The sequence below is a fragment of the Caloenas nicobarica genome, chromosome 5 (assembly GCF_036013445.1).
Source record: "Caloenas nicobarica isolate bCalNic1 chromosome 5, bCalNic1.hap1, whole genome shotgun sequence".
In the NCBI taxonomy this organism is placed as follows: Eukaryota; Metazoa; Chordata; class Aves; order Columbiformes; family Columbidae; genus Caloenas; species Caloenas nicobarica.
This window is the reverse complement of record NC_088249.1, coordinates 12,674,855-12,686,918: the sequence shown is the minus strand read 5'-3', so window position 1 is coordinate 12,686,918 and position 12,064 is coordinate 12,674,855. Positions and strand designations below refer to the sequence as shown.

The 12,064-nt window shown below is 38.1% G+C and overlaps 1 protein-coding gene across 7 annotated transcripts in view; it reads left to right on the top strand.

The window, feature by feature from the left end:
- Nucleotides 1-12,064, top strand: part of EML1 (EMAP like 1) — a 128,309-nt gene that overhangs the window by 78,001 nt on the left and 38,244 nt on the right. For 5 of the 7 annotated variants that reach the window (XM_065637117.1, XM_065637122.1, XM_065637120.1 and 2 more), the window contains 2 exons: nt 5,225-5,272; nt 8,550-8,684. In XM_065637117.1, the coding sequence (XP_065493189.1) occupies nt 5,225-5,272; nt 8,550-8,684 (183 nt within the window). The remainder of the gene's footprint in view (nt 1-5,224; nt 5,273-8,549; nt 8,685-12,064) is intronic. The other 2 variants (XM_065637121.1, XM_065637119.1) reach the window with 1 other exon arrangement.

Sequence of the window (12,064 nt, the reverse complement as noted above, 5' to 3'; positions counted from 1 at the left end):
TGCATGTTACATTTCATGGTTTTCTCTCACTAAAAATTATCATACAAACTGCATGTGCAATGTTAGAAGCATCTCAGGGAGGAGGGGAATCCTATGCCTAGCACATATTTATGCAAATGAAAACACCCATCTTTAGATATCTTACCATTAGCATGTATTTAAGTCCTTTTAAAATTACTGCTCTGCCTCAATTTGCTCTGTGTATGTGTGCTTGTTTTTAAGTGTGCTACATGTTTTATACATCTAGATGAAAAGGAACGCAGCAGATCAGGTGCATCAAGTTCAGGTTCCATGTGGCAGATATTGTGGTGCTAATCTGCTGTGTGGCTTGCCTGTAAAAGATGATATTGTGTGTGAGGGTTTTTTAAATTTCTTTTGTTGTGTGTCATACTCAGCTTTTTGTCGTGATGATGCTGTCAACTCTGAGGGGGGCAAGTTGGGGAGAAGAGAGCATTAACCTGCTAAGATCTGAGGCCTCTTTTGTAAAGAGAATTTTTCCTTAAAGGAGAGATGGTGACGAAAGATATGCCTCTCTTTGTTGCTGTGTTGAAGGGGACTGATTTTCCAGGAAACTCCAGGTTTTGTTACTGTAGAGAAGCTACACTGTGCACAATTAAACTGGAAAACACTGTATTTGTTCCAGCATTGCACAAATGAACTCCTGTAAGCTCTTATGAACTGAGGCTTACTACTGCTGAAGGCTTTCGCAGATTTGCCTGAAGCAGCCCTTAAGATAAGAGTAAAAACTGTTCCATTATCAGAATTGTGTTAGCAGAATTTTGAAAATGGGTCAAAGAACCTATCATTTAAAAAAAAGCATTATTAATGTTTGAAAAGGAGTACTATTTTGTATGTGGTGAATTTTTGAAGAAATTTGTTCTTTATGTTGTTTGAATAATTCTCTTGATTTCATTCTCAGTAACGAAGTTTCAAGCGATATTTATAACACACACGAGAGAGCACAAGCATTGGCAAGCTTCGCTTGTATACCAAGAATATGATTCCTGAGTCTCTGTTCCCTCTCTCTAAGGTTCAGTGTAGGACTTTCTGCCCCAGAGTAGGGTGGAGGAAATGCAGGTGAAGGCTGTACTTGTTCTTTCTCTGTTCTGAGGGTCCTTTGTGTAACTCAGGTGGCCCACAGAGCTTGCCTGCAGCCTGTGGGCATTCCCCTAGCTCAGGATCCCTGCAGACAAGTGACATCCTACAGCCCTTCCACCAGACCCAGCTGCAGCTGGATTCCTTCAGTACCAGCAGGAAAGCCCTCAGGGAACATTCAATGGGTGTCTTGGTTCCTGTATGAGAGAATCTTCCACAGGATAAGGACTTTAATGTCCTTTTATTAAGCTTTATCCCTTCTCTTTGCTGAAGGTGCTAGACTGAAGGTGCTTTAAATATGCAGCATGAAAATGTGTATTCAGTTTTGGAAAAGAAAGAATACATATGGGCAGTTTTGCTGTTATAAACGGACACTTATTAAGAGTGCTTAGGAGAGCAGAGTTATTTCATGTCTTGAAAAAAGAAGTTATAAATCCCAGTGCTGTGGAATTCATATTGCCTTCAAATGCTCTAAAATTCTGTATTGATTTTATTTAATATGTAAATTTTGTTCTTTAATTTTATTCTTTATTAAATTATGTTAAAATATATTTCTATGCCTTGCCCATAAATACGCTTCAACAAGAAGAGAGTGGAATGGTACAGACCTCACCAATGAATTACTGTACAAAACTTGTTTTTGGTAAATTATTCTCTAGTCTTATCATTTGATAATGAAACTTAAAATAACTGGTGGGATTTCGTGTTTTTGTGGTAAATTGTGCTCCAAATATTCAGAATTCAAAGATGATGTATTAAGTGTTCCAAATAGCTTTCTTGCAAATAGTCAAGTAGATTAATTCATTATGCATTCATTAATTCTTTCATGCTTTGTATTTATACTGAACCATTTTACCTTCAGGAACTGTGTGTATGCATAAAACAGTAATGGAAATACATCAGCAAGATCAAAGCTTCCCTTTCTTAAGGGGTAGACCTTGTTTGTGTTAGAAGCTTCACTCAGTGTTGAACAGTTTATAGATGATGTGTAATTTAAAATATTTTTTTTAGTTCTGATTTCTGCTAAGCAATTATGTTTTTATAGTGCTCTTTTCATATAAACTGATTCCAAAACTACTGCTACTTGGTAGTGTATGTGTTCTTTAGTCCAAAATACGGTAATGTGGCATAACAGCTCTAATAGTATTAAGTGTTTATAGGTGTTTTAAAATGTAATTTCTGGTTGGATAGTTTTAATAATTTTCCTGCACAACATAGGTGCAGAATTAAAAAAATTGACATTTTTTAAAATATGAAAAAGATAAAATTTGAAAAGTGAAAGAAAAAAAGTAAGAAAGAAAAAAAATTGTGGGGTTTTTGGTTTTGTGGTGTTGGTTTTTTTTTTCCCCTGAGTCATCTTTTACATCTTTGATCTGCTGTTGGGAATTACAAATATCTGCTAGGATTACTACAGTAGAAAACATCATCTTCAATTTTTTTCTTAGCCGTGACCATATTTTAAGAGAGGCAAACCACCAGGTGAATGGACTCCTTCACAAACGTTTTACCAAACACCCTTTTGAAAAGGGGGATTACAAATAAGTAACTTCTGATTCCTCCATTCTCTGACACTTGCACCACTTAGGTTAGGAAATGTACGATGTCCAACTGAAATGACATCAGTCTGTCCCTTGAACCAGTATGTCATGCAAATAATCTCTGTGGGGACAAAGTGTGCATCCATACATTCCACTGCTTAGAAACGGATGTACTTACTGACACATCTGCACACACAATCACATTTCCTACAGTAGCCGTATGTAAATGCATTGGTTAACGCATTGGAACTGCAGGTTGGCCCACGGCTTCTCCCCCGTGCTGGATTACCAAGGAGATGTGGTTCAGAGTTCACTACATTTTCTGATTTCCCATTTAATATTTGAAATGGAAATGACTTCTGGCAGGAATGCAAAATCGGAGGTAATAAAAAGGCTGGAGGCTGAAAGGGTGGCACTAGGTAGCTTTTATTTGAGTTCTGCATGTATTCTCTCAATGACCTTATGCAAATCATTTAACCTCTATGCATATTGGTTTTCCATATGTAAAGTGTGTATCTCTAGGTATCAGTAGGTTGTTATAGGGCCTAATGTGATAATTAGATCCAGATCTTGCAAAGTGTTGAGCAACCTCAAACAACTCTGACTTCAATTAGAATTGAGGGCACAAACCCCCCCTTCAGTGTTCAGATCTCGTACAGTCAACACCCAATTATCCAAGTTAGGGAAGGAATGAAATAACGTGAATAGAGCAAAAGCACAAATACAAAACATCGTTCAGTTGGATTATAGAAGTACATGGTGGCAATACAATGCAAGATAGAAAGCCTGGTGATGCTGGTGGTACTGGGACCAAAAATTCTGGCCTGGTGTGGCCTCCAGCTGCAAACCCACTGAGCACAGCTGGGTGGCCTCCAGCTGCAAACCCACTGGGGCAGAGCTGGAGGGACTTTGTGATGGGCTGGGTAATCAATTGAGACACAGACAATTGAGAATTACCTGCTTTTATAAAGTGCTTCAAAGCCGTGTTCGCAAAAAGCCTTTGCTCAGAGGATTTGATTTTAAAATTAATATATTTACTGCTTTTATGCTGTTGAAGTGTAGAAGCTATTTCAAGTACCAGCTTTTTGAACGCTGCTATATTTTTTTTTCTGAACTTTGATGTAGAACAATTATTTGAAATTTTCCTTCAGCATGAGAAGAGTTTAGTGTATTGTGAGCAGAACTTTCCCTTCCCCCTGCACTCTTCCTTTCAGATGTAATGTGGCTTGAAGTTCCCTGCTTAACACTAGATTTGTCTTTGGCATGTGGCCAGCACACAGTCGTAATGTTTTGTGTTCCCTATTAAAATCTAAGAGTTTTGTGGCTCATCTAGGATAGCTTTGTTTCCAAGAGTTGAGAGGGAGAAAGGAAGAAAAAAAAAATATGAGGGGGAGAATGCAGAGGGTACCTTTCCCAGTAGGGATGCTGCTGCAGGCTGGGGCTGGTGTGTACTTTGCCTTTCAAAAGGAGACAATCAGTCATTCTTTCTCTCCCAGCAGATTGTAAAGTATCACAATGGTGCAGAACTCTGACAATGGAGATCAAAAGGAAGAAGCTGGAACAAAGGAAACATAAAGAGCTTTGTTTGTAGGGAGAATAAAATACTTTAATATGATAAATTCCTGTTCTTCTAAACTCTAAACACATGGCCCCTAGGAAGTTGTTCAGTCGCCCGGAATTAATGTTCTGCGTTCTGTTCTGCGGGCAGCGATGTTTTGTAACTGGCACACACACGACCTCTGTATCGAACCTTCAATTAAGTCTTCTATTTAACACTTGTCTGTCAAAGAAAATGTTTTAAAATAAAAATAATATAAATTTAAAAATAAATCCCTCTCCATTGAACTTTGAGTGGTGAAACTATTATACCACTTGACTATATCTCTGACAATTAAAGTTGTTAGTGCATTTTGCTCAAAGGCATAGTGAAATTAAAGTCATATATTATTCTTGAATTTATTCTAATTGATTTAAATGAGGGTCAGAAAGGGTACTAGATAAGTTTCAAAATATTATTAATATAATCAGTTACTAAGAGCAGTATGCACTATTTTAATTTATTTTATTGAAAAGCTTCCCCCCCCCCGATTTTGGTAATTAAATATATGTATTTTTTAATTTTAACCAGATTTGTTCACCACAATTTAGTAATGCAACCACCCGAAACAGTCATGCTATGCAGTGGTATATGTATGTATATATGAGGATTTATTTTCTTGTCTTTATTGTTGCTTTTTTAATAGTGTTTGTCTTCTAGCTGGATCATCTGTCTTGTTTCTTCAGACAGCCTCTTTGATTTTCTTTTTTTTTTTTTTAAGTCGCTTTAGAAACGGTCCGTGTATTGGAGCATTGCTGAGATTTTGTCATTCAAAGATACATTGGTGTTCTTAAATGTATGGTTTGAAATGATCAAACATCTACCTGAGTCAATAAGCACTGTATTGTTTACTCTTGCACATGACTTCATATCTTGAAAGCATGCAATTATGTCTTTTAATGTAAGTGTTTTAAATGTCTTGTTTCCACATTTTATTGTTGCATTCACTTTTTATTCTGCTTTGTTTACACACTTCTCAATCTGGATTAAGCAGGTCTGTGAATCTTCTCAATGCATGCAAACTGAAAAAGCCTGCTCTAAGGTGAGGGATCCTTAATAGCTTTGTAGTGTTGAAGCTCAGTTGTTTTTCCTTTCCCTTTCCGTTCAACACATAGAAAGTGCCTGTTTTAGTACACGCATTAACATGGTAGAACTTTAATTATTATACCCATTTTTAACATTTTCAGAAGTACATTTTTGTCATCATTGATAAATACACTGCAAAATGTAATAATCATTTCAGTTATGGTATCTGCATTATCTCATGCTAACATAATTTTTGTTATGGGGTGTTTTATTAGACCACATTGCTCTCTTACACAAGTTAAAAATTGTATTACCAAATGTTATCTTTTGAAATAATTGAAAATGCTCTCCTTTCATATCACTAATGTGGAAGGCAAATTCTGAAATCCAGTTATATTCTTACAAACCTTTAAGTTAAATGAATATTTTCTGTCATTTTAAATTTCTCCCCAAGTGACTGTGTCTACTGTAGCCATGGATATAATCACTGGTCTTTAGCACTATAGCTACTAAAATGTGTATATGCCAAAACTGAGTTAATGTAATGGAATTACAATTCTCTTTTCCAACCACCTGCTAATACTTCAACAACAACAAAAGCCCAGTGAGAAAGTTTAAATTAAAATTTGTGAGAAGATAGCATTGCTAATTAGTTTAAGCAGTGATGGACATAAGCCAAAAGACTTTAAAAGAATTTTGTTCTTGTGCTAAAAGTAGTTTTTGTACTGATATGAGACTTCGTTATTCAGAAATAAGATAGGATTACACTTTTAAGCTTTATTCCCACCCATTGGATTTTATCCACTTTTGAGTGTTGGTAGCTATAAAAATAAAAGCCCAAGCAACATTAAAATTAGTTTAAAATTGCTTCTGTAACTAACATTTTTTTCTAACATTAGTATAATTTGGTGATTTCCTTAATTTAATTTCAGGGTAGGCTGATAGTGCCTTTTTCCTTAGCCAGAAGAAGATGCCAAAAGAAAGGTTTGATCCTGCAAAGTCACACAGAGGATGTTTTTGCAAGTACTGTACATAAAGTAGTGGAAGGACTCAAGTTAATAAAGATATTTTATGTGGCGCAAACATTTTCAGGATCAAGGCTTTATTTTTTAACTGGAGTAGTATTAAATTGGATGGTGTTATGAGATCCAGGAGAACAATTAAATGTTAACAGTATATTATTTAATTTACTAGAGGAGTTTTTCTCGTGTTTGACATTGAGATGACTTGGATAATGTTAGGCTAGTGTAGGAAATACTTATTTTTGAAATAAAGACAGAATTAAATTCTTTTTACTGCCTTTTCCCTTCTCTTGTTGAATGTCTTTTGTTCTGTGTTTGTGTGTAACTTTGCATTCTGCTTGCTCTCTTACATGGCACTCTCCAGAGAAACAGCATTTTTAAAATTCAAGCTTAATCATTTGATTCATGCTTGGTTTTAATACAAAACTGCAGCACTGAACATCTGTTCTAGCATTGCATGTTCCAGAAAGTTTTTTGTCCTGCTACCTGAAATGCATCTTAGCCTGCATCTGCTCTTTGGAGCTGCCCTGGTCAGGGCTGCTTCCCTCCTTTCCAAAGGCCATTGCTTTGCAGAAAGACTCTGGTCAGTTGTTCCCAGCATTTCTGTAACTGAGCCTCAGCTGAGGTGTTGAAACACTCCCCACCTTGCTGGCAAAACAACATCAGGGAGCAGGAACATACATATATATATTTAGTGTACTAATGGTGGTGTACAGATGATAAGCTGAATATTTTTTGACCAGGTAGAGACGTCTGTCTCATTTCCCTTAGTTATAAAGAGCCGGTGCCTCTGTTTCTTATACCACATGCCAAATGGGACAGAGCCTTAGGAGCTAACTGGGATGACAGGGTAGGGATAGTTGTTGGGGACTCATAGTGGGATTTGGGATGGTCCTCATGGATGCTTGGGATGAGCCCTATGGTAAACAGAGCATCCCTGGGGGCGTACGGAGGTCAAAGGGGAGCTGGCTGGTAAAGGGGGCAACTGGGATGAGACTGGGCCTTGAAGGAGCAGGACCAGAAAGAACTGAAGTTCTTGTTAGGAGAGGGGGTTTGTGGTTGGGATTTGGGCAGAGGGGTGCGAGTGTTCGGATTGTGAGCTTGAAAGCAATCATTGGTGTCCATGGCTTCTGAGCTGAGGGAGCTGCTAAAGGTGGTTGTTTAGTGGTGAGGATGTTAGGGGTAAAGGAGACATTTCTACTCTGCTCTTTGGAGGTGGGGAAACAGCACAGGACTTGGGTGGGGGAGGTGAGACCCTGACACCAGGTTCCTGTTGTTCCTGCCGCGGGGGTGATTCCTCCCTGGGTGCGGGTGCCGCTGCCTGCGCCTCTGTGCCGCACATGGGGTGCAGCGAAGGGAAGAGCATCGCCCGGCTCGGGGCCTCACCCTCAGCTACTCATTCTCCTGTCAGGAAGAACTGCCTTAGGGAGAAGTGCTTTGGACTAATGCATAACCATAATAATTTGTCTCCTACTAGGTGCAAGCTCTGGGTGGACTTCTCTTAACTTACTAAGTAATATTGCTTGTGTTTTCACTCATGTTTTTCCATCAGAGAGAGCTGGGTATCTAAAGGGTGCCATAAAGTCAAACACGAGCTCCCAACAGTTATGGTGGCAGGAAGGATGGTTGAAGAATAAGACAGTAAGGCAAGCTTTAAGCCTTTGAGAAACCCCTTGTCAGGAGATGTGGGGAATCTAATCTGTTCATACAAGTAAATAGGAACCACACATTTTTGACAAGCTAATGAAAAAGTGCAGGCTAGCTCACCATTAATTTCACTTTGGAGTATGTTAAAACCACCTTTGAACTACAGAATAATTGATATTGAATGACGACACAAAGTTAGCTTGCTGGTACTCGAATTTTGACACTTTTGACATTCTTTGTAGTCTGGCCGGAGGTGTCAGGTAATATGCTTTATCTTTAAATCTTTCACTTCTTGCTAAAAGAATCCAAAACTCCAGCAGCGTGGAGTGGTAGTCAGAGATTTGAAATGTGACCTGGAAAATAGATACTGAAGTTTACTCTGATACTGGTTTAGCCCATCTTCTATATTATGACCAAAGAAAAAGCAGTATGTTTGTTTCTGTTGCACTAGGTACTCAGCAAAACTCTTATGTAGGCTCTTCAACAAATCAAGTTATGGTTAAAAACAAAGTTGTAGTTATTTTTATTGTCAGCATTCTACTTGATAAGTTTCTCAAAAATATTTGTCATAGAGATACGTGCTTTTACAAGTGCCGTTGTAAAACTTGCTCCTTTTTTTATTAGCACTGTTAAGAGAACCAGTTCAGCTGAGCGTGTGTCCCCAGGCAGTCGGAGGGAAAGTTATGGAGATTCCAAAGGGAGTCGCAACCGCACTGGGTCCACCAGCAGTTCATCTAGTGGTAAAAAGAACAGCGAAAGGTAATGTTATCTAAATATGTATCCCTTACTTTCTCTGCCTACTGTCCTAATGATGAAATTAGTTTCTTTAGTTTAGCAAATATTGGAAGCTTTCTTTAAAAGCTGCAACGGTTGGACAGAAGTATATTTTAAAACATTTCAAACAGTTTTTCAAATTTAGATGACATTTATTTGCCTTATTTCCAAACCATGAACAGTGTGAGAACCTTGAGTTGCCCCAAAAAGTTCATAATTATTAAATGTGCTTCTCCATTATCATAGTGGTTTCCCTTGGTCTTCACGTTCCTGACATGTACTACTTCAAGTTCCTGGTTGTGGTGCCTTGGCCCCCACTGGCAGCTGAGCACCACACAACCACTCACTCATCCCCAGCAGGATGGGGGAAGAGGGTAGGAAGAGTAAAAGTGAGAAAACTTGTAGGTCAAGACAAAGGCAGTTTAATAAGTGAAGGAAAGAGGAAGAAAAAAAACCAAAACAAGTGTTGGAAAGGCAATCACTCACCACCTCCCACATGTAGACTGATGCCAGGCCAGTCTGAGCAATGACTGTCACAGTCCAAGGGTCAGACGTGAGAAATGGAGGAAGAGGCTTACAATATCTATCCAATACAGAGCGGAATAAAAGGATGCCTGTCTCTGTACAGCTCTGATGATGCTTCTCTGCATGACTGACAGTGCAAGGAAAAGAGAATGTCTTGCTCAAGGGTTTCAGACTCAAAATGGTCTTGAACAAATAGCTGATTCGTCGACACTTGTGGCAAAGTCACTGTGTTGCTCAAACTAGTTCTTTCCCATATTTCCTAGACAGGTTTTAGTCTTGGCCATTTCACTTCATCTGTCCTAATCCAGTTTGCCACCACCAAAAGGTAGTGTTGATGGTAGTTTCACTGCCTCACGGACAAGGTCACCACAGGAACAGAATGCTAATGGAGATCACATAATAACTTAATTTAGCTGCTCTGTATGGGCATCAGTGCTGTCATAGGAGTCGCTGGGTTGCTCATGAGCTGATGGTATGGCACAAATCAGCCTTCCTTTCTATCCCTTTACCATCTTCACTTGATGTACTGAATGACTGAGGTTGTTGTGTACTAATGGACAGCCTAAATATGGGTCTTGAAATTATTGATAGTTTCCTGGCTTATGTTTTCAGCTGTGAAGCGAGGCAGCAAGTGTGCAAAGTTTATGAAACTTGTGAGAGGCTTAGCAAATTTGGGAATAATGGAAAAATTAAGAATATCATCACAGACAAGGTTATAAAATTGTTACCAAGAAAGATGTAATTAAATATTTACATAAACTAAAAATTTAGCCTGTGTGAAATCATCTTGGCAATGTGCATCTAGGCATGTGAATGAGTTTTTTATAAGCCAACAGAATTCTGCTGGACTGGGCCTTCTGGCACTTCTGGAAACTTAACTTTATTTCATCATATGATTTTCTTTTTCTTAATTTTTTTGTAAAATAATTACTAGCAACAGGTAGCCTTTAGGGAATGTATTTTGAAGAGATGAGAATGCAGCAATGCTACTGAATAGAAGTGGTTTTGGTTTTGTTTTCAAGATTTCTGTACTTCACTTTAAATTTCCTAAAAGACAAATATAACTGCAAAAAAAAATTCTTTAAGTAATCCCTACAAAAATACTATTTTTGAGAGGAAAATCAATCTTTTATTGCATTACTTCAGAGCCATGTCTCTTTCTGCATGTGCAGACTTGGACAAAATTGTTACTAAACATCTCAGATGCTTCTAGCACAGAGAATTTACACCTTGGTACTTGCTCTTAATTTAAGCTGGAAGTGCTATGAAGTGTTGCAACAGTGCGTAACTTCATACAGCTTCATTGTCTCAGTGAATTAATTAAGAAGTTGCTGCTGTTTTCTGTGTTGATCTCTTGTTGCTGATGGGTTTTTCTGAGGCTGACTTTTTTTTTTTACTTTTTTTTTTTTTTTGCATATATGTATAACTTCCTGCTCTACTGCACATATCAAATTATTGCAAGAGCCCTTATTTTGGGACTTCATCAATTTAAAAAAAAGCCCCACCTTATATAAACAAAACAAATTTCTTATGGAAACATTTGGTTAAAAATTTAAATTTCTGTAATTAGATGGGAAGACTTTTCTTTCTGGAATGTGTGGAGGAAGTACAACTACCAATGGTGAAGTGTCATTGCTTTTCCAATTAACTGTAGTTTTTCAAAGAAGTTTTAACAGTGTCCCTTCCCTGTGTATGTTATCATTTTTTTTTAACAAAAAATTTCAAGTCCCCAAAAGGCAAATTCTGTGTATGTTGTGCAGTAGAAGATAAACGTCTCAAAACCTAAATATGGGGCTTTGCAAAATCTGGGTTTTTTAAGATATCCCTGAGATCCTGCTATCTGCATAAAGTGATAATTATCTGAAATCAGTTTTATATTAAAGCTACTGAAGAAATTAGGTGAGATTATTAGTTAGGCTGTTGTTCATTTAAGTCAAGGAAAGATATGACTTCTAGCAGCTACAGAGTGGTATTGTGCACTTAAAGTGGATTCCAAAATAGCTGAGAAATAAAACATTGTGACATAACTAACGGTTATCTGCAAAATTATTTTGTTTCTGCTCTAAAGTTGATCACGGTACTCAAGATAAATTTTTATTTTTTTCATACTATTCTAATAGAAACCCAGTGATTATGTCGTTCTGCAGTGGTTAGGCCACAAGCGTTGAGCAACAGCATTGATCAGAAATCACTTATTTTAGACTCAAGGAAGAGGTCCAGGACAGAAGAGACGTGATGCTTAAATAATGTGCCAGGGTCCCAAGGAACTAATGGAGAGTGCCTGTTAGGTTGCCTTAGTTGGAGATGGTGGTGTTGGTGCCGCTGTGAGAATAATCATTGTATGGTGAGAGTTCTCCCTGATTTCTGTCACGTGCAGCCCCAGGGTGTTCAACACCACAACTCTCACCTCCTGGCAGAGCGTCCTTACCCTGTGGAACAGGCTGGGGAAAGACTTATGCATCCTGTTGAAGCTGGGCCACCGTGCAAAATATAAAACAAGTGTCATGGGACGAAAAGAAAAATGAGCATGATTCTGTATGCTGGGAGCTAAGAGTGTCCTCCTAAAGCTAATTGTATGTGTGAAAGAGTGAGGAAGAGGGTGTTACTTAACCATCTACTCACAGCCCTATTATTTGTATCATTGATCCTCATGGGTCCCTTTCAACTTGAGATATTCTATGAGTCTATGATTCTGGGTCTCATCTGCAGATGAAACTTAAAGCAAAATGTATGCCCGAAATCTAAACAGGCAACCGTAAAATTACTATTTTTCAAAGTATATAGAGTTACGTGTTGTAGAATCATAGAATGCCCTGAGTTGGAAGGGACCCACAAGGATC